General features: G+C 45.5%; 1 protein-coding gene across 2 annotated transcripts; it reads right to left on the bottom strand.

The window, feature by feature from the left end:
* Positions 1–18697: 18697 nt before the first annotated feature.
* LOC139358841 (cystatin-9-like) lies at positions 18698–22902 on the bottom strand. 2 transcript variants are annotated; one of them, XR_011614364.1, is made up of 3 exons: positions 22054–22902; positions 19855–19968; positions 18698–18960 (listed from the first exon to the last, which is right to left on the bottom strand). XR_011614364.1 is itself a non-coding variant. In XM_071080923.1 (2 exons), the coding sequence occupies exons 1-2, from the start codon at positions 22058–22060 to the stop codon at positions 19744–19746; spliced, it is 471 nt and encodes a 156-aa protein (XP_070937024.1). The 2 variants fall into 2 exon arrangements, 1 of the variants encoding a protein (XP_070937024.1); XM_071080923.1 differs by lacking the exon at positions 18698–18960 and having other exon boundaries at positions 19744–19968; positions 21815–22060.
* Between the last annotated feature and the right edge of the window lie 1857 nt (positions 22903–24759).

The raw sequence follows: 24759 nt of genomic DNA, 5'->3' as shown, positions 1-24759 counted from the left end.
TGATTTTCATTTGTAATTCTGTTTATGTGATGTATCATATCACACTTATTGAATTGTGTATGTTAAGTCATCACTGCATCCCTGATATTTCCTTGTAGAGATCTTTCACCTAGAGATCCTCCTCATAGCATAAATATGGAACTAAGGAGTGGTAACCCACTTATTATGGGTATTATCTTTTTGATACACCATTGGATTTGGTTAGCTAGTATTTTGTTGAGGATTTTTGCAACTATGTTCATCAGAGATATTGGTCTGTAGTTTTCTTTTTTTGTTATGTCCTTTCTTGGTTTTGGTGTTAGGGTGATACTGGCTTTACAGAATGATTTAGGAAGGATTCCCACTTTCTCTTTCTTTTGGAATAGTTTCCATAAGATTGGTAACAGTTATTTGAATGTCTGATGGAATTCAGCTGTGAATCCATCTGGTCCTGATTTTTTTTTCATTGGCAATTATTTTTATTACTGTTTCAATCTCACTACTTGTTATTGGTCTGTTCAAAGTTTCCATTTCTTCCTGATTTCATCTAGGAGGATTGTATATTTCCAGGAATTTATTCATCCCCTCTAGATTTTCTAGTTTGTGTGCATAAAGGTGTTCATATTAGCCTTGAATGATCTTTTGTGTTTCTGTAGTAGTGGTTGTACTAGCTCTCATTTCATTTCTAATTGAGCTTATTTGATCTTCTCATCTTTTCTTGGTTAATGTTGTTAATGGCTTATCAATTTTGTTTATCTTTTCAAAGAAGCAGCTTTTTGCATCATTTATCTTTTGTATTTTGTGTTTAATTTTCATTTAGTTCTGCTCTGATCTTTGTTATTTATTTTCTTCTTCTGGGTTTGGGTTTGGTTTGTTCTTGTTTCTCTAGTTCCTTGAGGTGTGACCTTAGATTGTTTATTTGTGCTCTTTCAGACTTTTTGATGTAGGCATGTAATGGTATGAACATTCCTCTTAGCACCACTTTTGCCATATCCCAGAGGTTTTGATAAGCTGTGTCACCATTATCATTCAGTTCAAAGAGTTTTAAAATTTCCATCTTGATTTCAATGTTTACCTAAAGATCATTGAAGAGCAGATTATTTAATTTCCATATATTTTTGATATATTCCATATAGTTTTGAGAGTTTCTTTTGGATTTAATTTCTAGTTATACTCCTCTGTGATCTGAGATCACTTGATATAATTTTGATTTTCCTAAATTTATTAAGACTTGTTTTGTGACCTATCATATGGTCTATCTTGGAGAATGTTCCATGTGTTGATGAAGAGAATGTGTATTCTGGAGTTGTTGGTTGGAGTTAATATCTGTTAAGTTCATTTGTTGTAGGGGATAGTTTAAGCCCACTTTTTTCTTTGTTGACTTTCTGGTTTGATGACCTGTCTAGTGCTGTCAGTGGAGTACTGAAGTTCCCCACTGTTATTGTGTTTCTGTCTATCTCATTTCTTAGATCTAGTGGTAATTATTAAATAATTCAGGAACTCCAGTGTTAGATGCATATATATTTAGGATTGTGATATTTTCCTGTTGGATTAATCCTTTTATCATTATATAATGTCCTTCTTTGCATTTTTTCACTATTCTTGCTTTCAAGTCTGTTTTGCTTGGTATAAGAATAATCATTCCTGCTTGCTTTTGGTTTTCATTTACATGTAATACCTTCTTCCACTGCTTTACTTTAAGTATGTTTGAGTCCTTACATATTAGGTGAGTCTCTTGAAGACAGCAGGTACTTGGTTGGTGGATTTTTATTCATTCTGCTATTCTGTATTCTTTAAGTGGAACATTTAGTTCATTTACATTCAATGTTAGTATTGAGATGTGAGGTCCTGTTCTATTCATTATGATAGCTATTGCCTAAGTACCTTGATTTTTTAATTCTGTTATTGCTTTATAGGCTGTATGAGATTTATGCTATAAGGGGGTTCTATTTTGGTGTATTTCAAGTTTTTGTTTCAAGATTTAGAACACCTTTTAGCATTTCTTGTAGTACTGACTTGGTAGTGGCAAATTCTCTCAGCATTTGTTTATCCAAAAAAGATTTTATTTCTCCTTCATTTATGAAGCTTAGTTTTAATGGATACAAAATTCTTGGCTGACAATTATTTTGTTTCAGGAGGCTAAAGATAGAACCCCAATGCCTTCTGGCATGTAAGGTTTCTGCTGAGAAATCTACTGTTAATCTGATAGGTTTTCCTTTATAAGTTACCTGATGCTTTTGTCTCACAGTTCTTAAGATTATTTCCTTCATCTTGACTTTAGACAACCTAATGACTATGTGCCTAGGTGATAATATTTTTGTGAAGATTTTTTCAGGTGTTATTTTTATCTTCTTGTATTTGGATGTCTAGATCTCTAGCAAGGGCAGGTAAGTTTTTTTTTTTTTTTTTTTTTTTTACATATTCTCTCAAATAAGTTTTCTAGACTTTTAGATTTCTCCTTCTTTTCAGGAACACCAATAGTTTTTAGGTTTGGCCATTTAACATAATCCAAAATTTCTTGAAGTCTCGTTATTTAAATTTTTTTTTCTTTGTCCTTGTCTGATTGGGTTAATTTGAAAGCTCTATGAGTTCTTAAGTTCTTTTTATTTTTTATTTATATATATTTTTAATTTTCCATAAGTTACTGGGGTACAGGTGATATTTGGTTACATGAGTAAGTTCTTTAGTGGTAATTTGTGAGATATTGGTGTACCCATCACCTGAGCAGTAAACACTGCACCATATTTTCAGTATTTTACCCCTCATCTCCCCTCACTCTTCCCCCCAAGTCCCCAAAGTCCATTGTATCATTCTTATGCCTTTGTGTCCTCATAGCTGAGCTCCCACATATCTGTGAGAACATAAGGTGTTTGGTTTTCCATTCCTGAGTTACTTCACTTAGAATAAACAGTCTCCAGTCTCATCCAGGTCACTGCAAATGCTGCTAATTCATTCTTTTTTATGGGTGAGTAGTATTCTATTGTATATATATACCACAGTTTCTTTATCCACTCATTGATTGATGGACATTTGGGTTGGTTCTACTGTTTTGTAATTGTGCATCGTGCTGCTCTAAACACATGTGTGCAAGTATCTTTTTTGAATACTGAATTTCCCAGGTGTTACTTGTGCTTCTTGTATTTGGGTGCCTAGGTCTCTAGCAAAGCCAGGGAAGTTTTTCTTGATTATTCCCCAAAATATGTTTTCCAAGTTTTTAGAATTCTCTTCTTCCTCAGGAACATCAATAATTCTTAGACTTGGTCATTTAACATAATCCCAGACTTCTTGGAGGGTTTGTTTATATTTTCTTATTCCTTTGTCTTTGCCTTTGTTGGATTGGGTTAATTCTAAGACCTTTTCATTGAGCTCTGAATTTCTCTTTTCTACTAGTTTAATTTTGTTGATGAGATTTTCCAGAGCATTTCACATTTCTAACAGGGTGTCCAAAGTTTCTAACATTTTTATTGTTTTTTCTTTGAACTATCTGTTTTCTTGAATATTTCTCTCTTCACTTCTTGCATTGCTTTTTGGATTTCCTTGCACTGGGCTTCACTTTTCTCTGGTGCCTTTCTGATTAGCTTAATTACTGACTTCCAGAATTCTTTTTCAGATAAGTCAGGGATTTCTTCTTAGTGTGGATCGATTGTTGGTGAACTAGTGCGATTTTGGGGGGAAGTATTAAAGAGTCTTGTTTTGTCATATTACCAGGGTTGGTTCTCCGGTTTCTTCTCATTTGGGTAGGCTCTGTCAGAGGGAAGGTCCAGGGTTGATGGCTGTTGTCCAGATAATTTTGTCTCACAGGGTGTTCACTTGATGTAGCACTCCCTTCTTTTCCCATAAAAGAGGGGAGTGTTTGTTCCTGTGAGCCGAACTGCAGTGTTTGTTGTCTCTTTTCTAGGTCTAGCCAACCAGCGAGTCTACCAAGCTCTGGGCTAGTACTGGGGGTTGGCTACACAGACTCCTGTGATATGAACTGTCTATGGGTCTTTCAGCCGTGGATACCAGCACCTGTTCTGGTAGAAGTGGTGGGGTGGGAGTACAGTGGACTGTGTGAGGGTTCTTAGATTTGGTGGTTTAATGTTCTATTTTTGTGCTGATAGCCACCTGATGGAAGGGCCATCAGGTGGGGGTGGGGCTAGGCATGCCTGAGTTCAAACTCTTCCTGGGCGGGTCTTGCTGCAGCTGCTGTTGGGGATGGGGGTGAGATTCCCAGGTCACTGGAGTTGTATATCTAGGAGGATTATGACTGCCTTTGCTGAGTCATGGAGGTTGTCAGGGAAGTGGGGGAAAGCCGGCAGTCACAGGCCTCACCCAGCTCCCACGCAAACTGAAGGGCTGGTCTCACTCCCACTGTAACCCCCACAACAGCCCCAAGTCTGTTTCTAGGTGGTGGGCAAAATGAGCTTGAGAACTTGCCCCAGGCTACCCATCTCCTGGCTGTGAAAGAAAAGGGCTTGGTTTTTCCCCTGCCTGTGGAGTCTACACACAGGATTCGCACCCTTTCCTGAGTTCTGGCCAGGAAGCTTCTCACTCATTCAAATTGTTACACAGTTCAGCTAGAGATTTCCTTCTCCGTGTGGAGTCTTGTCCCCCGCTCCTCTGACAGCCCTCCCAGTGGATCCTTGTGGCACCAGGCAGGAGTGGCCTACTTGGGAGACCCAGCAAGCTCCCAGGGCCTTCCTGTTGCTTCCTCTACCCCTGTATTTCACTCTGTTCTCTAAATTGACTCAGCTCCAGGTAAGGTAGGAAACTTATCCCACAAACAGACCTTCAGTTTCTCCACTGGGGGTGTGAGTTCAGGAGAGGAAAGTCTCCGTTTCCCACTTTTGCAGTCGGGGCACTCACAGTAGTTGAGGTGTCTCCTGGGTCCTGCAGGAGCGGTTTGCTTCTTTCAGAGGGTCTGTGGATCCTCTCTGGATTGCTGGATTGTTCTTGCAGTCAATCTGGAGCTAGAATTCGCAATGTGAGCTTCCGCACGCTGCTCTGTTCAAAGCTGTAATCTAGTCCTGTCTCCTGTCTGCCATGATGATCCACCACTGATTTTGTTTTAGCTGCTTAAATGAATTTATTAGGTTTATAAGTAGCAATATGGATAGATCTCAAAATCAGTATTCGGCTTTTCTTATTTATTTATTTATTTATTTATTATGCTTTAAGTCCTGGGATACATGTGCAGAACATGCAGGTTTGTAACATAGGTGTACATGTGCCGTGGTGGTGTGCTGCACCCATCAATTCATCATCTAGGTTTTAAGCCCGACATGCACTAGATACTTGTCCTAATGTTCTCCCTCCCCTTACCCCCCAACCCCCGACTGTCCCTGGTGTGTGATGTTCCCCTCCCTGTGTCCATGTGTTCTTATTGTTCAGTTCCCACTTGTGAGTGCGAACACGTGCCACCACCAAATTTTAACGTTGAGTTTTGAGAGTTTATTACATATACTAGATACTAGTTGTTTGATGGATATACGGTTTGCAAATATTTTCTCCCAAGCTGTAGTTTGTCTTTCCATCCTCCTCACATGGTCTTTCACTGAGCAAAACCTTTTAATTTTAATAAGAAAGAATTTATCAATTTATTATTTTATGTATTATGATTAGAGGTTTAGTCTAAAATGCATTTTCTGTGCATGGTGTTTTCATGTGCATATTAATTTATATTCTATGTCTCTAGAGGTCTGCCCTTTTTCATTACTAATATTTTTATTTCTTTTTCTCCTTCTCCTTCCCTCTCTCTCTCTTTCCTCACTATGCCAAAGAGCACGAGAACAGTGTTGACCAGATACTCATGGCTGAACACTTCCCCGCCACGGTGGAGTTTGTGTCACACGCATTCCACCTGCAGAGCATGGACTCATAAGCCAACAAGCTGGTGCGTGTGCTGAGTTCCCGGAGGAAGAAGGTTGGTAACCACGTCCTGTCCTTCCCAGCCCTCCTTTACTTCCTACTGATAATGACAGGGGTGTGGTGTCTAATTAAGGAGTCTTGGTTTATCATTTGTAGTCTATAACAAGGTAAAATTTGAGGTCTATAGTATAGTAAGGTAGAATAAATAAAATCTAGTTTAGTAATTTTAAGTTTTTAGAAAACATTTTACTTTGAAATATCTAAGAAGTTATTCAAATCTAACTAATAGTGCATAAAACTTTTTTTAATCTTCATCTTTTCTATGACATTATTCAACTGAAGGATGACTTCAAAATAAGGACTACTAAGGAGATGAAGCCACTGAGTTAAAAAAAATCTGGACTAGAAATGTCCATGAAGAAAGATTCAGAGGTACTTCAAAGACATAAAATAACAACAGATACTTAGAAAAATGGGAAAACTGGAGAGAAAGAGAGAGAGATCTGCAGATTCAGAAGCAATAAGGAACCCCCATCAGTGCTGAATGGCTGCTGGTGTGGTCAGTTCCTCTTCTCTGATTTCCACCTGCTCTGGGCTCGTTAGTGGGTCTGCACTTAATGGACTGAAGGTTCTTTTACACTCTTTCTCAGACCACAGCTTTTAATCCTAAATGTTTTTGTTTTAATCAAGTCACTACAGAATACAATCAGGAATGCACTGTTTATCTGGGCTGCAGGTATGGACACTGAAAATACTCTCCCAATGGAGCACTTTTGGTTAGGAGGGAGAAGTGGGATTGCTCTTCCTCCTTCAGCACTAAGATCCTGCAAGAAGGGCAGAGGGACTCCAACGCTGCACAGAGCTTAAGCCTCTGGAAAGACTCTGCAAGGCCCTGACTGGTTCTCTGCCCCCTGCTCTCTGGGTGGAGCCTTCCACGTGGCTTCCTGAATCTGGCCGTCCCTGGGTCAGTGTGGGGTTTGATAGGAACGTATGAATGAGGAAGGAGGATATGGAATGGAATGAAATAGAATTGAGTGAAAAGAAGAGCAAGAAAAATTTCAAAGTACATTTTGCAATGGGACAGATGTTATTTCTTGAAGCCATTGTCCCGGGGTGTGTGCCTATGTGTAGTGGGAGTGCTGTGTGTCATTCTTCTTGCTGGAGGTCCAGTGGAAGGATTAACAACACGCTGTAGATGAAGCTCCCTCTGTCCCAGGGCTGAGGTTACCCTGAAAACCCTTGGAGAGCCAATACCCTCCCGGGCACGTGGCACTGTCCTCTGGGAATGCAGTGGCAGGATCAGATGCCTGCTGAGAGTGAAGCCGGGTCTCATCGTGGGAGAGTTGGAGGTGAAGCTGGAGACAGAGGATGCATTAACGGGGTCTGACTCAGCCTGTGTCTGCTCCAGGACCCGCCATGCACACCTGCTGTTTGCTCTTAACTCCTTAATCTGGAATAAGGTTCCCCGGATTTTACCTCCAGTGAGCTGATGCCAAGCCCATGAGTGAGCTCCCTGATGGAGTAGCATGTTTGGGCCTCTCCCTACAGTGACTGCATCTTCACTTTCAGGTATTTGGGCGCAGCAAGAGGGGCGTGTTCACTGTAATCTCTCTGTGTACATTAGATAGAGTCCAAGACCATATTCTCAATGGAGCTACTGCTGGGGAGAACTAGGTGTGAGAAATTTGAAGACGACATTGACAACTGCCCTTTTCAAGAAATCCCAGAGCTGAACTATGTAAGACAGGACACCAGCTTCCCTCCTGGACACAGCTGTGGATGCCTCATGGGGTGTGGTGTGGGCACGGGTGCAGCTGACAAAGAGACTTAGAGGAGTGAGCCCGCAGCAGCCTCTACCAGGCTGCCCTGCTTGTGCCTTAGTGGGGAGTGCAGAGGGGCAGGCAGCCAGGGGTCCACTTGCAGGCTCCTGGCCAGTCTGAGTTTTCTGACTCTGCCCTGTCACGCCACTGCAGCTGCCTGCATGCAGGACACATGGGCTTCACACTGCTCTTGTCCCCCCTGGGGTCCCGGTCCCCCAAGCCTGAGTACAGGCTGTTCCCTTTCTGGTCTTCCTCCCCAGTCTTCGTCTACCTTCTGAAGAAAGAGCCTGGTGGGGATCCAATATCACCTCTCTCTGAGTGTGCAGTTCTCAGGCTCCCCCTCCCCTAATCTAGAGCCTGAGGCAGGTGGAGGCTGAGGAGGGGCCCCACTGCCCTCCTTCCCTCGTCCTGTCCTGGCCCCTGCTGAGCTGCAATGCCTGCTCCAGAGGACAAGGATGGGGACAAAGGGAAGCCCAGCTCTGGGGACAGCCTGCCTAGGACAGGTGGACCCCTCATCAAAGGATTAACTAATAGGTTAAATATTGGCCTACACTGTCTGGGAAGCGGGTCCTAACATGGGTTCACCCTGAGTGAAGAGGGAGCCCCAGATCTGGAAGCAGCTAAGAAATGTCCCAGGAGTAAGGCTGGATGGCCCCACATGAGGACGAGAGCCGCATCCATCAATTGACAGCTGGGGAAATGTGCAAGGTGGATATTGATCCTTTGCTCAGAGTGGGAGCCACGAGCTTCCAGAGCTCCCTGTCCCCAATGCCTTGCCCATGCTTTCCCTCCCAGACACTCACCTGCTTCTTCACTTTTAGGACTCAGCCCTGGGTAATGCAGTGTGAGCTCCTGAAAAAGAACTGCTCAGAGGGGTTCCCCTGATTGCTTCTCCCCCACAAGCAAGGGCTCAGGCTGCCCTCACCTCTGTGGACACTGGAAATTCTCCAAAGGTGGCTCTGCGGTAGCCGACCTACTCCATACTTGTTTGTTCTTTTCAATTTGCAATTCCCTTGGATTAATGACTGGGCATGCAGATGCTGTCAAAGGAAATTCCACACTTCTCCAGGTTCCTCAAGTAGAATACAAGCCATTAAACATCAACATTTCCGGAAGTTTTGTGTGCTAGTGTTCTGGAAGGAGGGACCTGGGCAGTTGATGGAGTTATTCTCAGCAGGGCAGCCTCCTGGGCTCTCAGGGGTAAGTTTTTCTCCCCTTTGGGCCTCCTGAGCCACTTCCAGAGGCACAGCTAAGGTGCGTCTGAGCTGCCGTCTCAGGGCCTCTTGCAGGCTGCAGAGGGGCAGTGAGGGTGGCCTCCCAGGGCAATGGATGTGCACATGGAGCAGGACAGGGACTCGGGATCCCACACAGCACATGTGACATGTGGACACCCTGTCCACATCTCCCAGACCAGGCTTCGGCATGCATTCTCTGTAAAATTTAAACAGTAACTATTTTGGTCCTTGCAGGCCATATAGTCACTTTCTCAACTACACAGCACTGCTGTTGTATGTTGAAAATAAACAAATAAGAGCAGTCCTGTCCCAACAAGACTTTGTTTACACATGGAGACAAGCAGACCAGGCAGCTTTTGGCCCTCAGGTCATGGTTGCCAACCCCTGACCTTACAGACCTTCTGAGTGCAGCTGCCGCTGGTATCCCAAGTACCAGTACATGGGTAGCTCCCAACTCATGCACCTGCGATGTGCGCAGCTTGGCTAGTGGCTTTCTCCACGTAACTGGAGCTCCTCCAGCAGAGCAGGTACACCCCACAGGTGTGGGAAAGGTCAAGTCTGAGAGTCACACTCCTTCAGGAGGGAGGCAGGTGAATGTCCCAGTCTCCCAGCCTCCTGGCACCCGATTCAGAGGTGTGCCACATGGTTCTCAGAGCTCCCCAGCAGGATGAACGTCTCCGGCCCCAGAGTAACCCATTGAGAACAGACACCTTGTGTTTCCCCTTCTCCATCTCCCTTTCTCACTTGTGCCTCCTGGGATCACCTCCAGATAAGCCACCTGCACCCACCAGTCTGCATTTCAGAGACCACCCGGGGGGACCCAACACAAGACCTGTGGTGCATTTGGACCATCATCTTGGGATGTGCCCTCCATAAAGATGCTGGGAGGGTGGCCCCTAGACTGTGGGCGTTCAGGCAAAGCAGAGGGGAGAGCCAGGCCCGGAGACCTCCCTGCGGCCTGTCAGCACTGAGGTGGGCACAGCTGCTGCACTTTGTCCCATCTGGTGGGTGGGTCTCTAGAACCCACACAGTCCTGCCCTGCCTTGTTCCAGACTTGAACAGATTTTCCTTTGAGACCTTCCCACCACCTCCCCTGTCTGCTCCCACCCTTGGTCCTTCTCTTGACCCTGACTCCATCAGCAGAAGGAAGCTCAGAGGAGGCGCTTTATCCACCGTGATTCTAACAAGTGTTCTCCAAACAATCTACCCCACTCCTTCCATTCGAGAACCATTTCTGAGGCAGCTCCCAGGACAGGGTCTCATGGGGAGTGAGCCCCCTGAGGTGAGGGGGGGGTCCTGCCTCAGGACCCTCTGGGAGCACAGCCGTCCCTCATGGAGCAAGGGGAGAGGAGCCCACTCCAAGGCACTGGACCCTGGGAGGATGCACTAATTCCTGCCTGACTCAGGTTACATGCGTGGGTGTTTAACAGTGTTCCATATCTCCTATAAGGGAATATTAGCGAAATATAGGATGTTTCCTGCTTACAAATATACCTCCAGGGTTCAAAGCAGTGCATGACTTGAACTGCGTGCTTGGATTTTGCATGCAGACAGGGCTATTATTGAGGGCTCTGTTGCTTTGGATAGATCTCTCCAATCTCACGCTTATCATCCATTCCTGCTCCTGCAGTTGACCTCCCAATCACTTCTCTTTGTGGAATCTTTATAGTGAAGAATCAGGGAATTGCGGCCATGAATGCTATGTATGGTCACAAGGTGGGTCTGCAAGTAAATCCTGTGCCAGAGGCCAAAGGACAGGGACATGCTGGGAACACCTAGTAGGTAGCATCCCTGGGCCTCAGTGCCAGGAAGGAAAAGGGACACAGACTGTAGCATAGTGTCACAAATTTCCTCCTTCCCCAGAAATGTGAGTTCTCATCCAGGTGTGCATCCTCCAGCTCCTAGTCTCTCATCCTCTGTCTCTGCATCATTTACATGGAGATGACAACTTTTCCTTGGCTGCCCTCAAATGTCTACAGCTGAAATCAAATGAAATAGTAGAAGAAAATACTATTAATCTGTTCGAAAATGTGTTAGATATGCATTTCCTTATTCTGCACTGCAGCCACTTCCTTGTCTGCTAGGGAGACATCTGGACACTTTCCTCTCCTTTCCCAGTGTGTCAGGGATGAAACATAGCCCTGGGGACGTTATAGGACTGAACAGAAAGTAACATCAATGTGGAAAACTTGGGTAGGGCCTTGCACACTTCCTGTGCCTCTCTTCTCAAGACAGAGCAAAGGCAGATGAGGTGGAGCCTGAGGAGGAGAAGTGGCTGTCAGTATATTTTCACAGGGACCACATCCCAGCTGTCGGTGGTTCTGGCCCTGTGTCTTGTGTCTGGATGACTTCCACCAATTCCCAGAAGAGACTAAGAATCTCTGGATAATAACATTAGACACGCGAATGGGTAGAATCAAATAGAATTAAAGTTTTACAGTAAATAAAGGTGAAGATCAGTTTGAGGAATAACGTAAGAGCATCTACCTGCACCAAGAATGGAGAGGGATCCACAGTGGGTAAGCAGGTGTGTGGCAGTGGTGGAAGGGGAGCAAGTGGGCTTTGGAATTCTCAGAAAATTACCTGCTTCCTTAACTTCTGGTCCAGCCAAGGTGGAGTGAAGTTCATCAAGAACACAAGAATTCAAAAACCCAATTCTCAAAATCAGTTGCAAAAGTATTAAAACAAAAACCTTAGACAAAATAAATTTAACAGTTCTTTGCTGTTTAAACTTAACAGCAAAGAATAATTCACAAATTGGGTAGCAATCAAAAGTAGAAAATGTTTAGAGCCTTCTGCTCTAGTAGCATTAGCAGCACACTTTTGTAAGCTGAACATGGAAGCAAAATATAGAAATTAGCTGATTAGCTAGAGCTAGGCATTCGCTTTGCCTGGGCATGGTGTAGTGGGAGGCCCTAGGCGTTTGCATCATTTGGGGATCATGTACTGGGAGATGTCTAGTTATATAAGCAATTGGCTGGTTTGACTGTTTGTGACTGAATGAGGCTGGGTTTGTTTTTTTAAATGTCAGTTACAAGTAATGCCTCCAAAGTAAGCATCTGTTTGCTTGCATAAGAGCTATAGTACAGAGACAACCTCAAGCTAATGGCCTTAGTTGCTTTAATAATCATGAGAGGTTGGCCAAAGCTTTGGGCATTAACTCTGCTCTCTGTCATCATTATAACGGACTTAGTTGGTCTCAGTATGGTATTCATAAGACGACAGGCTGAGTAATTCTTTCTGTTGTTCTTCACGTTTTTGTCACTCTCACTGGGGTGATGTTGTTTGACAAACAGTAGGTGGCTCCACGCAAACATTTAAGACTCAAAAGGACACAGTGAGCCAAGAGGACTAATCTGACCATCAGGAGGGAAATACTGAGACTAAATATGCTCTATAATCAAGGCCACCATGACCCAAATCAATTAAAGTAAAATAAATCAAAGAATGAGCCAAAAGAAAAATGTACTTGTTTTAAACAAATGCTTTATTAGTTGATTTCTTGCAACTGAGTTTCTCCTATACCAGACGTATTTACCTAAGTGCAGCAGACAGTGACAGCCATCTCACACCCCGCTCCCTGTTCAGCAAAGAGGTATTCCAAAGCAATACTGTGAACTACAACAAGTTTAGCAAGATGATTTGGAGAAGGCGGTGGCATTATAGCCTTTGCAGTAGAATCAGCTGTATGTTTGCAACGTATGTCTCATCACCTCATTTATATTTATGTCAAGACAGGAAAGGAGTATTCTACCACAAGATGCCAATTTAGGGGGATATATGCCTGCTGGCAAATTCTTTGTTATTCTACAATGCAAATTAAAGGGTGTTGACCAAGGCTTAGTTTCCAGACAGTTATGGAGTAAGAGTGGTGCTGGTGAAATCCGCAATGCACATGGACCTTTTATTTCTCATTTATCAAAGCCTGGATTTGCTCATTCTTATGGCTGATTATTAAATCTTCTACAGATAAAAATATACCCTGGAGGGGCACAACAGACAGTTCCCTGTGGGGGGCTTTGTGTGTTAGCGGCCACCAGAAGATAAGCATTAGTATTACTCAGCCAAGGCTATTTTATTCAATTATCGCATGGCTGAAGGCTACCCACAGTGAGGGGATTTGGGTTATGAAAGTATCTATAAATTGCTGCATAATCTTTCCCTTTGGTTTTTAAATTTCATTTCTGGCAAGACTTCACTGCAAAATCTTCACTAGAGATTCTGTCTACTGTTAGATTTAAACAAGAAATCTGAACATATGAATCTTAAAGTATAATCCACATATGCAATTCCAACATGCATTCACACTAGGGGTATCAGTAAAACTTGTTATAGGGTGAACTAGAGGATCTCTAAAATCATATAGGAATTTAAGTTTAGCATGACCTCTCCAACATTCAGCTATGATTCTTGCTGAAGCTATTGATTGGGAGATCCTGATCATAGCATTATTCTGCCACTCATAAACAAAAAGAATGCACAGGGAAAAGAGAGAAAGGAACAATTATTTTATGATGACATTAAGAGAAGTCTTGATTCATGATCTTGGGAAAGCTATCTATGCCTAGAATGTCATCTGCTTCTGGGCAGTTTCACCTTGGAATCGTCAATGGATGTGCAGTTACAAGAGTCTGAAGGGGACCTTTTGAGATGAGAAATGTGGACCCAAGGCTCAAGGCCCTTAAGTTTTGCTGAAGTGTGGATACTGACAGGAACTTGGTGTGGTCATTTCCAGTGGGGTTTAGGCACAGTCTTTTTCTGGTGTCATTTTTAAAAGACCCAATCTCTGGGTTCTAGATTACGAATGGTCTGGTTGTCATCAGCTGGTGGGTCATGTAAGACTTCTTTTACTTGATGAAAATACACTTTGAAATAATGCAGTAAAATTTATAATGCTGACTTGTGTTGGAATTTATAAAATCAGGAGATACATAAGGCTCTATTATTAGGTGCATAGGTCTTCTGGTAATGAGTTCATGAAATATTAATCTGTGTTTTCTTGTAGGAGTCGATCTGATTGCCACCAAAACTGATAGGAATACATTTGGCCAAGAAAGTCTTGTTGATTGATTAGCTTTTCTCATTTTAGTCTTAAAATGCCATTTGCCCTTTCTCCTATACAATTAAGTATGATAGAAATAATGGTAATGCCATCGTGCATGTAATACCTTATTTAACTGTGTTATAACTTGTCCAGTGAAATGAGGATTTCTGTTGCTGGAGATTTATTCAGGAATTCCCCATCAAGGAAACAGGTTTTCTGAAAACCTTCTACCTACTATTATAGTATTAGCCTTCCTGCATGGGAAAGCTTCCATACAACCAGAGAACACACAGATTTTTGTAAGAACATGTTGATGTCCCACTGAGAGTGGCAACTGAATGAAGTTCAACTGTAAGTGCTCAAATGGTCCGGCTAGTGGTGGAAATATTCCACCTGAGGATTTTTATTATTTGACAGTACTTCTTATAGAATTTAACATATCAAATAAGCCTAATTTATCATTATTTGTAAGTAGAGAAAACAAACTCTTTCGAGATGTGACATGGGTCAGCTGGAAACTCCCAAAGTTAGTTTAAGGTCACAAGACTTAATTTAGAATTTGATTTGGGATATAAACTTAAAAAAAATTAAAAAATTTCAAAAAAGAAGCCAGAAAATTTTTTTTAAAAAAACAGAAAAACAATTTGATTTGGGGAAGGGGTCAAAAGTATTAAGGCTTGAATACCTGATTAAATAGGATATGAAGTCACTGTGACAAAATGTTACTCAAGATGGTGATGAATAGATTTTAAAGGCAAATACAGAAAGGTACATTGTTACAGTGAAAACCTTGGCTCTTCCAATGGAGAGGTTTTGGTTTTCTTTTTTTTTTGTTTTTTGAGGCGGAGTCTCGCTCTGCCGCCCAGGCTGGAGTGCGGTGGCTGGATCTCAGCTCACTGCAAGCTCCGCCTCCCGGGTTTACGGCATTCTCTCCGGAGTAGCTGGGACTACAGGCGCCGCCACCTCGCCCGGCTAGTTTTTGTTTTTTTTTTAAAGTAGAGACGGGGTTTCACCGTGTTCGTTTGTTCGCCAGGATGGTCTCGATCTCCTGACTTCGTGATCCGCCCGTCTCGGCCTCCCAAAGTTCTGGAATTACCACCGCGCCGGGCCGAGGTTTTGGTTTTCTAAAGTAACTAAAGACTTGACAAAAGACAACATGAAGCACAGTAAATTGTTTTGATAAGAAACATTCTTTGTTTCCTAGCTAGAATTCTTAAAAGGCTGAAAAACATCTTTCACAATTTCGCATTAGGGCAGTGCAATAATTCAAGATATCCTTGTCATTTTAACATAGGAGGCCAAATTCTAGTGTTACATCAGTATACTTTTGATATGAATAATCAGTTAAATAAATTATAAATAATTTCTTTCTAATCTTATCAAACTTTATCACACATGAAATCTTTCCCAAGATTCCTTTCCACAAACCTTCTACAACTTCTTTTATATCAATTTGGTTTTGTCCTATCTGCTTTCTCTTTTCCATTGTGGAACGACCAGCCATTCTACTTTAGGTTAAAAAAAATACTTTTTTCTTAAAGAAAAACACATCCTTTATATCTCATAGCTTCACCTACCAAAATCTTGTCTTACTATTCTTACATACGGAGTTGTTTCTCTTACTATTTCTAGCATTAATTACTATATGTTATATAGAACTCTTAACTACTGTTAGCTTGAATTTCTAGTGAAAACTAGGGGGTAAGCAACAGTCAATGGCCTGTTTGTTAGTGATGACGGTTGTATTGTTTTTAAGTATTTTGGATTCTTATCTACTGCACCTTGCAAATGAACAATGTTGCCAAGATTAAAACTTCCCCATGTGCATGCTGTCATCCTAAACTGTCCTTAGCAAGGTTAACTTGTTTGTCCAAAAATACAAAGGTTCATGGTCCCTAATTATCATACATAACATTAGCCAGTATTCCAGCAAGTGGAGTCCCAGGCTCCTTTCTTCGGAGAAATCAGTTTTCAGAAAGTACCTACCTGAGGGCTTTAACTGGTCTCAGTTCTGCTATTTATTGGATCCAATCTGATTCTGAATGGAGACTGGCTAAGGAAATGCACAAATAAAGTTGAAGAGGTCAAAATACAAGTTTCTGGAGCTCCTATTTGAAAGGAAACTCACCCCCACTTTCCAGCTACAGCAAGACAGCACCATGGCTCATTTGGTGCCTTTACTGGGTAGTAGGTTTTCCTAGATGCTGCTGGAGTTTGCCTTAGGATTCCACATCTGACACTAAATTGTTAAAGAAAAACTTTAAACAAAATGAATTCAATAGAGTTTATCTGGGCAAAGAAGAATTCATGAACTTGGCAACACTCAAAACTGAAAAAGACTGAGAAAACTTTTCTCTAGTAGCATAAACAGCAAGGTTTCACAGGCTGAACAAGGTAGCAAAGTAAAGAAATTACCCGATTGGCTTAGCTAGATGTCTACCTTATTTGAGCATGATGTACTGATAGGTGTAACGACTTCAACATTTATCTGCAGGCACTTGTAAACTTCAGAGAGACCAGAATCTCCTGAGTGCATGTTAAAACCCAAGTTGAGCCACCCCACTTCCCAAGACACTGACCAAGTAGGTGTGGGTGGGGCCAGGAAAATCGCATTTCTAACCAGCACCCAGGAAATGGTGATGTTCCTGGTCCTAGGTGTTGGCCTTATTTGGGTATCTTGTGATCAGTGGTCCCTAGTTATATAACTAACTGGCTGGCTGTTTGTGATTGATTGATGCTAGATTTTAATTTGTAAGTCAGCCATGAGAAATGCCTCCAAGTTAAGTTTTCGTTTGCTTATGAAAGAGCTCCAGGTACAAAAGTAACCTCATGATAGTGACCTATTACTTGCTTTAATAGAGGACACTGTAACAATGTTTATTAAAAATTCTTAAGAAATTTTAATAAAAATATTGGGCAATAGTTTAATCTCCGAGCACATTGCCTATAAGAAAGCAATAACCATATATATACAACGATAAATATAAAAGAAGTATTCATTATACCACTTTTCATAAAACAAAAAATTAGAAAAATTTAAACAATTAATTATGAAAACCGACTAAATATAAGCTCCAGCTCTGAGGAGTTGCTGTGCAGAGGGCCAGGCTGTCAGGGCCAGTGCAGCCTCTCACTTCTCCAGAGGCACCATCCTGTTGCCTGGAGTCTAGAAACTCTCTTTTTTCTTTACAGTCAGGCATAGTGTTCTGACCCCTTCCCCAATCCAGCGTGCAATGAAGAAATCATTCTCAACCTCACCCCAATGCCGTTTGAGGTGAGATACTTCTCACTTGTGGTTTGGTCTGCATGTACCCGCAATAATGGCTTCTGAACCTGCACCATTCCAAGTGTGGTCTGAGGACTAGGAACAGGTCTGTCCCAGGAGAGCTGGTGAGACGTGCAAATTCCCTGGCCCTGCTCAGACCTAGTGGTTCAGATTGCTGGGGATAGGGAGAATAAGAACTTGGGTTTAGGGTATTTAGAACTTGCCTTCAGGGTATTCTAGTCCCTCTGAAGTTCACAGGTAACTACAGATACATGCTGAAGGCATCTTCATGGAGAAGAAACTTAAGTCTTGTCCAGAAAGAGTAACTTTATTTAATTTTTAGCTGGAGGATGTGATGGTTTCTTTCTAGACGCCAGACTGTGGACGATAGGAGTATATCCCGCTGGGATGCAAATGCAGAAATTCAACTCTGAATTGGGTGCCCTGAGGTTGGGAAGACTGGGACATAGACCTGCTCACTTCCATGACAGAATGTGCCCCTCAGATTTGACCTTTTCCACACCTGCAGGGTGCACCTGCTCTGCTGATGGAGCTCATTTGCACAGATCAACCCCTGAGCGAAGCTGCGTGGCTTGGGAGCTGGTGGCATGGTGTGTCTCAGGGGGACCAGGGTCCAGAGGAGCTCTTAGCATCTGAGACCAGTAACTATGGCTTGAGACCCAAGCAGCTCACTGCCTGTTTGTGTAAATAAACACTTATTGGAATACAACCACTCTTATATGTTTGCACTTTGGCTATTGCTCCTTTCAAGATATGACAGCAATTCTGAGTAGCTGAGAGACCATCTGCCCACAAAGGCCAGAATAGTTACTCTCCGGATTCTTCAGAACATTTTTTTGCCAAACCCTGGTTTAGGTGATTTGGGCAACGTATTAGCAGCATCTAGTCTGCCCATGCATCTCACACCGCATCCCCTGGGGGTGTGCTTTCCTGCAAATCCTGCATTTTCAGGGGATTTCTGCATCCCTGGGGATTTGTGAGAGTGCAGATGCATTTTCCAAAGGTCAGAGGCCCTGAAGTTGGACATTTCTAAGATTCTTCCAGAAGATGCTGCTGTCTCAGATGCCAGGACAACTTTATAAGGGTGAAGCTAGAAGTCCTTCCTCTATTCACCAACCTTCCATGGACCAGGAAAGCTGTGTGAGCCTCCCCTCGAGAGCAGAGGCCACACATGCTGAGTGGGACCCAGAGGTCCTGTCTTGCTCAATCGTGCACATTGGGTGTCCTGCAAGATCACAGACATTCTACCTCTGGCCACATGGGTCACCATCAGCCATGAGCATGGAGACAGGAGCTCAGACTTGTCTTGGTTGTGCCACTTGGATCTGGCTCACGAGGTCCTAAGGAAGGGAGGACCCCACGGACACAGATGCAAATAGGCTGCCTTTCTGAGAGGAACTCCATCAACTGCTCAGCCCCTCCCTTCAGAACATGGCACAGGAAGCTTCTGGAAATGCTGATGTTTAATGACCTATTCTACATGAGGAACCTGGACAATGAGGAGTTTCTAAAATGCCAAGTCATAAAACCTCAGACACTTGCAAAGTAAGAGAACAAATATGCATGGAGCTGCTCAGCCACTGATGTGCCACTCCTGGGAACAGCTGGTGTCCACGGGGGAGGGGGCAGCATGAGGCCAGGCATGTGAGTGGCTTCCACTCAGGAGAGCCCCTCTGAGCAGGTCTTGTTCAGGAGTTCAAAATACGTCTTCCAGGGCATGGTTTCAACAGTAAAGAAGCAGCTGAAGGTCTGAGGGAACAAACAGGAAGAGACAGTAGGGCGGGGTTTGGGGAAGTTCCAGAATCCTGTGGCATCTGCCCTTGCCACAGGTTCCATCTCCACCTTGCCCATTCCTGGGCCAGCAATCGAGCCACGTGGCTCTGGCCTTCAGGTCTTGCCTGAGCCTGAGGCCAATCCTGAACTACATCGTGATTTGAGGCTCCCTCCTTAGCCAGGGTCACTTGTGCCATGCCTCCTCCTCCAGCCCGTGACCCTCAGGGAAACCCCAGGCTATCCTGGTGTGATCCCTGCACCTAAGAGCAGCAGAACACTTTGTCCCGTGGAAGAGTTCCAAGACTTAGGCAATTAGTTACCTGTTTGTTAATCTTACAATAAGGGGGTTGACTAAGAACGGGAAGTTTTCCCAGAGCCAGGATTCGCTTGGAGCTCATCCCCTAGAGCAGGATCTGCTACTCAGCAGGGCCTAGGAGCGAGGGCAGTGGGGCTTCTTCTCAGCCTCCACCGCTTTGGGTCTAGGGCAGAGTAGAGAAACCCTGAGAAATGTACCCACAGACATTGTCACCATTGTCTCTAGGCTCTTTGTCAAGAAGGCAGGGAAGAATTGGGAGGAAGACCAGAGAGAAGGTTCTGAAGGCCATGTGGCCCAGGTGCAGGCAGCTGCAATGGTGTCAGAGGGCAGAGTCAGGAAACTCAGATTGGCCGGGGACCTGAAAGTGAAGCCCTGGGCTCCCTGCCTCACTGGGCTTCCCACTAAGGCACAAGCAGGGCAGCCTGGTAGAGCCTGCTGTGGGCTCACTTGCCTTTGTCGCTCGGAATGGCTTTGCCAGCTGCTCCTGTGCCGACACCACACCCCATGCAGCATCCACAGTTGTGGACCTGAGGAAAGCTGACGCCCTGTCTTACATTGTTCAGCTCTGGGCTTTCTTGAAAAGGGCAGTTGTCAATGTCATCTTCAAATTTCCAACATACAGTTTGGCGTAGTTGCAGATTCATGGAGAACACCATCTTACCTCGCCACTGTTGGACAAAAAGAGATTAAAGTGGATGCACCGCCTTCCTGCCCCTAAGTAGCTGCTACTGAAGATGCCATTTGTGCAGGAGAGACCCCAACACTCTACTGCATTTGAGAGCTTGCCCATGGGCCTGGCATCAGCTCACTGGAGGTAAAACCCAGGGGATCCTCTCTAGACTGAGGAGTTAAGAGCAAAAAGCAGGTGGGCATGGTGGGTCTGGGGAGCATGCAGGTTGAGCCAGGCTCCACTAACACATTCTCCATCTCTGCCCACCCCATTTCCCACGGTGAGACTCCAGCTTCACTCTCAGCAGGCATGTATCTTGCAGCTGCATTCCCAGAGGACAGAGCCACATGTCCAGGAGGGTGTTGGATCTCCGAGAGTTTTCAGGGTAACCTGAGCCCTGGGACAGAGGGAGCCTCATCTACAGCGTGTTGTCAAAACTTTCCAACCGACCTCCAGCGAGAAAAACGACACACAGTGCTCCCACTACACACAGGCACAAACCCTGGGAAAACAGCTTCAAGACACACCGTCTGCCCTACTGCAAAGTGCATGCTGAAGTTCTCCTTGCCCTCCTTCCCACTCCATTCTATTTCATTCACTGCCTAGCCTCCCCCTCCCATCTATTCTTCCCAGCCCCCAAACTGATGCTGGGATTGCCATATCCTGGAAGCCATGTGGAAGGCTTTTATGACTTACAGTCATTTAGGACTTAGAGACCACAGTAAGGAGCTTAGATTTTATTCTAACGGTATTAAGAATGGAGGCTTACACCGAGGTCTTGGAGAATCAAGCAAAGCACTGGGAAAGCAGAAGCATGAGGCCTGGCCAGTCTCAATCTCTGAGACTTCCAAGGTTCCAGCATGACTCTTAGCAGACACCATTACTTGACCAGATGCCCCTTTGAGGGCTGCATCAGGCTTTTAATTCTCCTGAGAGGAGGCAGGAAGTGAGCAAGGAGGAGAATTCCTCTGTACCAGCATTGCAATCCTGAGGATGGCAGAGAAGAATCCACCCCAGGAGGCAGAGAACCAGCCAAGGCCTTGCACAGATTCTTTCCAGAGCTTAAGCTGTGTGTGGCACTCGAGTCCCTCTGCCCTTCCCTTCAGGCTCTTGCTTCCGAGAAAGGAAGAGAAATGCTCCTCTCTCTAAACCAGAAGTGCTCCATTAGGAGGGCATTTTAACTGTTCATGCCTGAAGCCCAGCTGAACTGTGTATTGCTGACCGCGTTAATGATTTCATCAAAAAGGCAAGCATTTTAGGATGAAGGTCCATTGAGGAAGAGTGTAAATCAGCCTTCAGTTCATTAAGTGCAGACAGAGCAAGGAGCCCAGAGAAGGTGGAGATCAGAGAACTGACCTCTCACAGCGGCCTCTCAGGGCTGATGGTGTTCTTTATTGCCCTGAATTCTCACTGTTCTCTCTCTCTCTCTCTCTCTCTCTCTCTCCCTCTCTCTCTCTCTCTCTGTGTGTGTGTGTGTGTGTGTGTGTGTCCTTGCTTTTCCATTTTCATTTTATGACCTTGAAATATTTCTGTCTCTTTGGTTATTTTCTCTTCTTGTCAGCTTCATCTCCTTAGAAGTCCTTACTCTGAAGTCACTCTTCAGTTATACAATGTCATAAAAATCATGAAGATTGAAAAATATATCTTGCATGTGAATAGACATTTCCCTAATTAAAAAATATTTTTAAGTTCAATGTTTTCCAAAACTGAAACTACCGTAATTAGTTATGGGCTGCCCAACTATGGCCTGCCGATGGTGAACCAAGTCTCCTAGACCAGACACCTTGGCCCCTCACTTGGGGCAGATGGAGAAGAACAGGACAGAAGAGGATGTGGTCACCAACATTTCTGTCCTCCCTCCATGAACTCAAAACGCGCAACAGCCTGTAGGCATGCTCCTCCTTGCTCTGCACATTGAAAGTGTTCAAGGCAAACTCCACTGTGGTGAGGAACATAGGATCCTGGGTTATTTTATTATTACCACCCATTTCCTCCTCAGAACACTGGGCATAGGTCACCAGGAGCTGGAAGCCCATGCGAAGCAGTGACAGTGCCCAGGGCACAGCCTTCCTCCTCTGCTTACTCGACATGATGCAGGCTCCAGCAGCCCCTGCCTTTGCCCTTCAGATCCGTGGTGTCCACCGGAGCCTTCCAGGGCTCAGGTCTGGCCCTTAAATTCACGTGCAGGGGCAGAAACTCCTCCCTCCAGGCCTCATCTCTGTAGTTACACACTGTCTCTTCCACACATGGCCTCTCTTCTTCCAAAGCTGTTTAAATCATCTCCTGTTCAGGGAGAGGAACAGCACCCAGGCAGCTGGGTTGGGAAAGACCAGCAATGGGAGAGAGAGTGCCCTGAACATGAGGCCCAGCCTCAGCTGCCCCAGCACCTCGGCGGGCTAAAGGGGCCCTCCACTGGGCGCCCCAGTGGAGGTCAGAGCCCGGCACAGGAACACAAGTGCAAGAGGTATGAGTGGAAGGTGAGCGCTGGACTCAGTAGTGGAGGTGGGATGGGAGTGGGAGGATGGGTAATAGGCAGGAAAGGATGGAAAGGGGTGACAGTGGACGCTAGGATCGTGGGTGAGCAGGCACAGGGCCCAGAGAAAGCGCTGGGCCTCTTGAGAGAGAGGCGGGGAGCACGGGAGGCCTGGCGCGATGTCCTGCAGGTGTCTGCTCCCCCGAGGGTCTCAGGACGCGGGCCCCAGCCTGGGGGTCCTGGGCAGGGGTTGAGGAAACCAAGAGCAGGAGCCCCCAACCCTGTTCTCTGCACCTCCCTGAATGCAGCTTCCCAAGCCAGGGACGCGCTGCCAAGTGCTGGTACTAGGGGCCTGGCTCCTTATGGCTGTCCCTATTCCTCAAAGGTGTTTCCAGGACGGGTGGCCGCTTGCAATTGGAGCAGTGGAGAACCAGAAAGAGGAAGAGGCCCCCAGGGATGGCTGAGGTGCGCCCGTTAGGTCGTCACGGGTGCCCTCTTGTGGCCACAGCCGGCACAGCTCAGCGGCACAGTTTGTGGGTGGAGATTCTGAGTTCTCCACCAAGACCCTCCTAGCCTCCAACTCCAGCAGCAAATTGGGCTCTGAAAAGACTGAATAATGCACCCTTCCCAGGCCAGACTTCAGCTTTGTCCCTGTGAAATACGCCTTCGACGTTTATCCGCAGCTCCTTGTACACTTCAGAAGCAACCAGCATCCCCTGAAGTCATGCTAAAAATCAAGTTCCTAGTTTGCCCACCTGATGATTCTGACCCAGTAGCTGTGAGCAGGGCCAGGGAACCTACATTTCTCATCAGCTTCCAGAGGATGGAGCGTTCCCGGTCTCGAAACCACACTTTGAGTGCTGCAGGCTCAGAATACTTCCTGGGAGGTGCATACAGACCAAACCACAAATAAGAAGTAACTCGGCTTGAGGGACATGGAGGTCGGGGATGAGCATGGTTTTTGTGGGGAACACGGGATGGGGAACAGGCTCAGACAGCATGCCTGGTGATAAAGAATAAGAATTTGTTTCTAGACCCTGTGTGCAAAGAAGCAGCAACTCAATGTGACCATTCCAGGAAAGCAGCCAGATGTGCCAAAAACATCACCCGAGGTGTCTGCATCCTTTCTCTGATGGCGTTGAGTTCGCTGGAACTGCAGCTGAAGCGTAAGTAACGTGGTTTCTTAGCTGGAGAGTGATGGTGCACGTGGGGGTAGGAAGGGGGTGTCAGTGAGGGTGGAAATGCCTACCTGGTTTTTGGGATGAGCAGGCCATAAGGTGCTGTGAGAACTAGAATCCTGATGCCTGGAATAGGTTGCGAGTGTCCTGAGAGAGGCCTGCAACGCCCACGGAGGTCACTCTCACCTTGTAAGGTCAGGGGCTGGTGAACTTGGGGCATCCTGCCAATCGCCAGTGAGTCCCCCACCATTCTGAGGGCAGATACCCACATGCACTCCAAAGGGAGTGTCCACACTCGCTCTTACATGAGCAGTGGTTTAGGGTCCTGGGCACCAGCTCTGTCCTCACTGTGCAGCCATGGAGGGGGCGGGGATCCCCACACCCAGATGTGAGACCACGGGTGTGCAGACACCATGGAGCCTTACAAGTGTGTATTTTCAAGTTGAATCCCCAGTGGCCTGGGATGGCCTCCCTTCCCAGGTGGAGAGAGACGGGAATATCAAGACATAGTCAGGTGAAGAGAAGTACATGTGGGCTCCAGGCTGCGGAGCCCCGAAGACGTCAACATGTTGCTGAGGCCAGAGTGAAACCGGAGGGCCCGGAGGGACTGGCTGGCCAGCCCACAGCCGCAGCTCACAGCTCTCTGATGGGCTCTCCCCAGGTCTCAGGTCTGAGAGGCTTTCTCTCCTGAGACCCCTTTTAAGAGTTCTGTCTCACTCAGCTTCTTCCTGGGCACTCGTTGGCCTGTCTGTCTCTGGGGCCACCGGGACTTGTGCGGTGCCCTGTTTGTGTTGCTGGCACCGGCACCAAACACCCATGTGGTCTCATAGGAAGGTCCCAGTAACTCCTCACTGAAATGCACCTGCTTATCCAGAAACGAGGTCCTGTATTTCTGGACTCGTTCCTTTGGATGATTAGAGAATGCTGGCAATGACCAGGACCAAGCCACTGGCCCTTTTCTGTGAAGCTGAAGGTGAGGTGGCGGACCAGGGGAAGCCCAGTGACTCTTCGGGACACAGGACACTCTCCCCAGCTCCCGCAGACCCTGCAGCTGAGTGCTCTCCCCAGGGTCTGACTCATGCCCCTCACTGCCCGGCCTACTCAGCCACATGCTCTAAAGGTCCTGTGCGACCTTGCT

Source organism: Macaca nemestrina, chromosome 15 (assembly GCF_043159975.1).
Source record: "Macaca nemestrina isolate mMacNem1 chromosome 15, mMacNem.hap1, whole genome shotgun sequence".
Classification (NCBI taxonomy): Eukaryota; Metazoa; Chordata; class Mammalia; order Primates; family Cercopithecidae; genus Macaca; species Macaca nemestrina.
Note: the sequence above shows the minus strand (reverse complement) of the source record. Positions and strands in the feature narration are given on the sequence as shown.

What these genes read in the sequence shown, in the direction of transcription:
- LOC139358841 (XM_071080923.1), bottom strand. Translation starts at nt 22,060, where the DNA reads ATGTCGAGTAAGCAGAGGAGGAAGGCTGTGCCCTGGGCACTGTCACTG. An exon ending in CATGGAGGGAGGACAGAAAT is followed by an intron (nt 19,969 to 21,814) that starts GTTGGTGACCAC and finishes TTTGTCCAACAG; the next exon opens with TGGCGAGGTAAGATGGTGTT.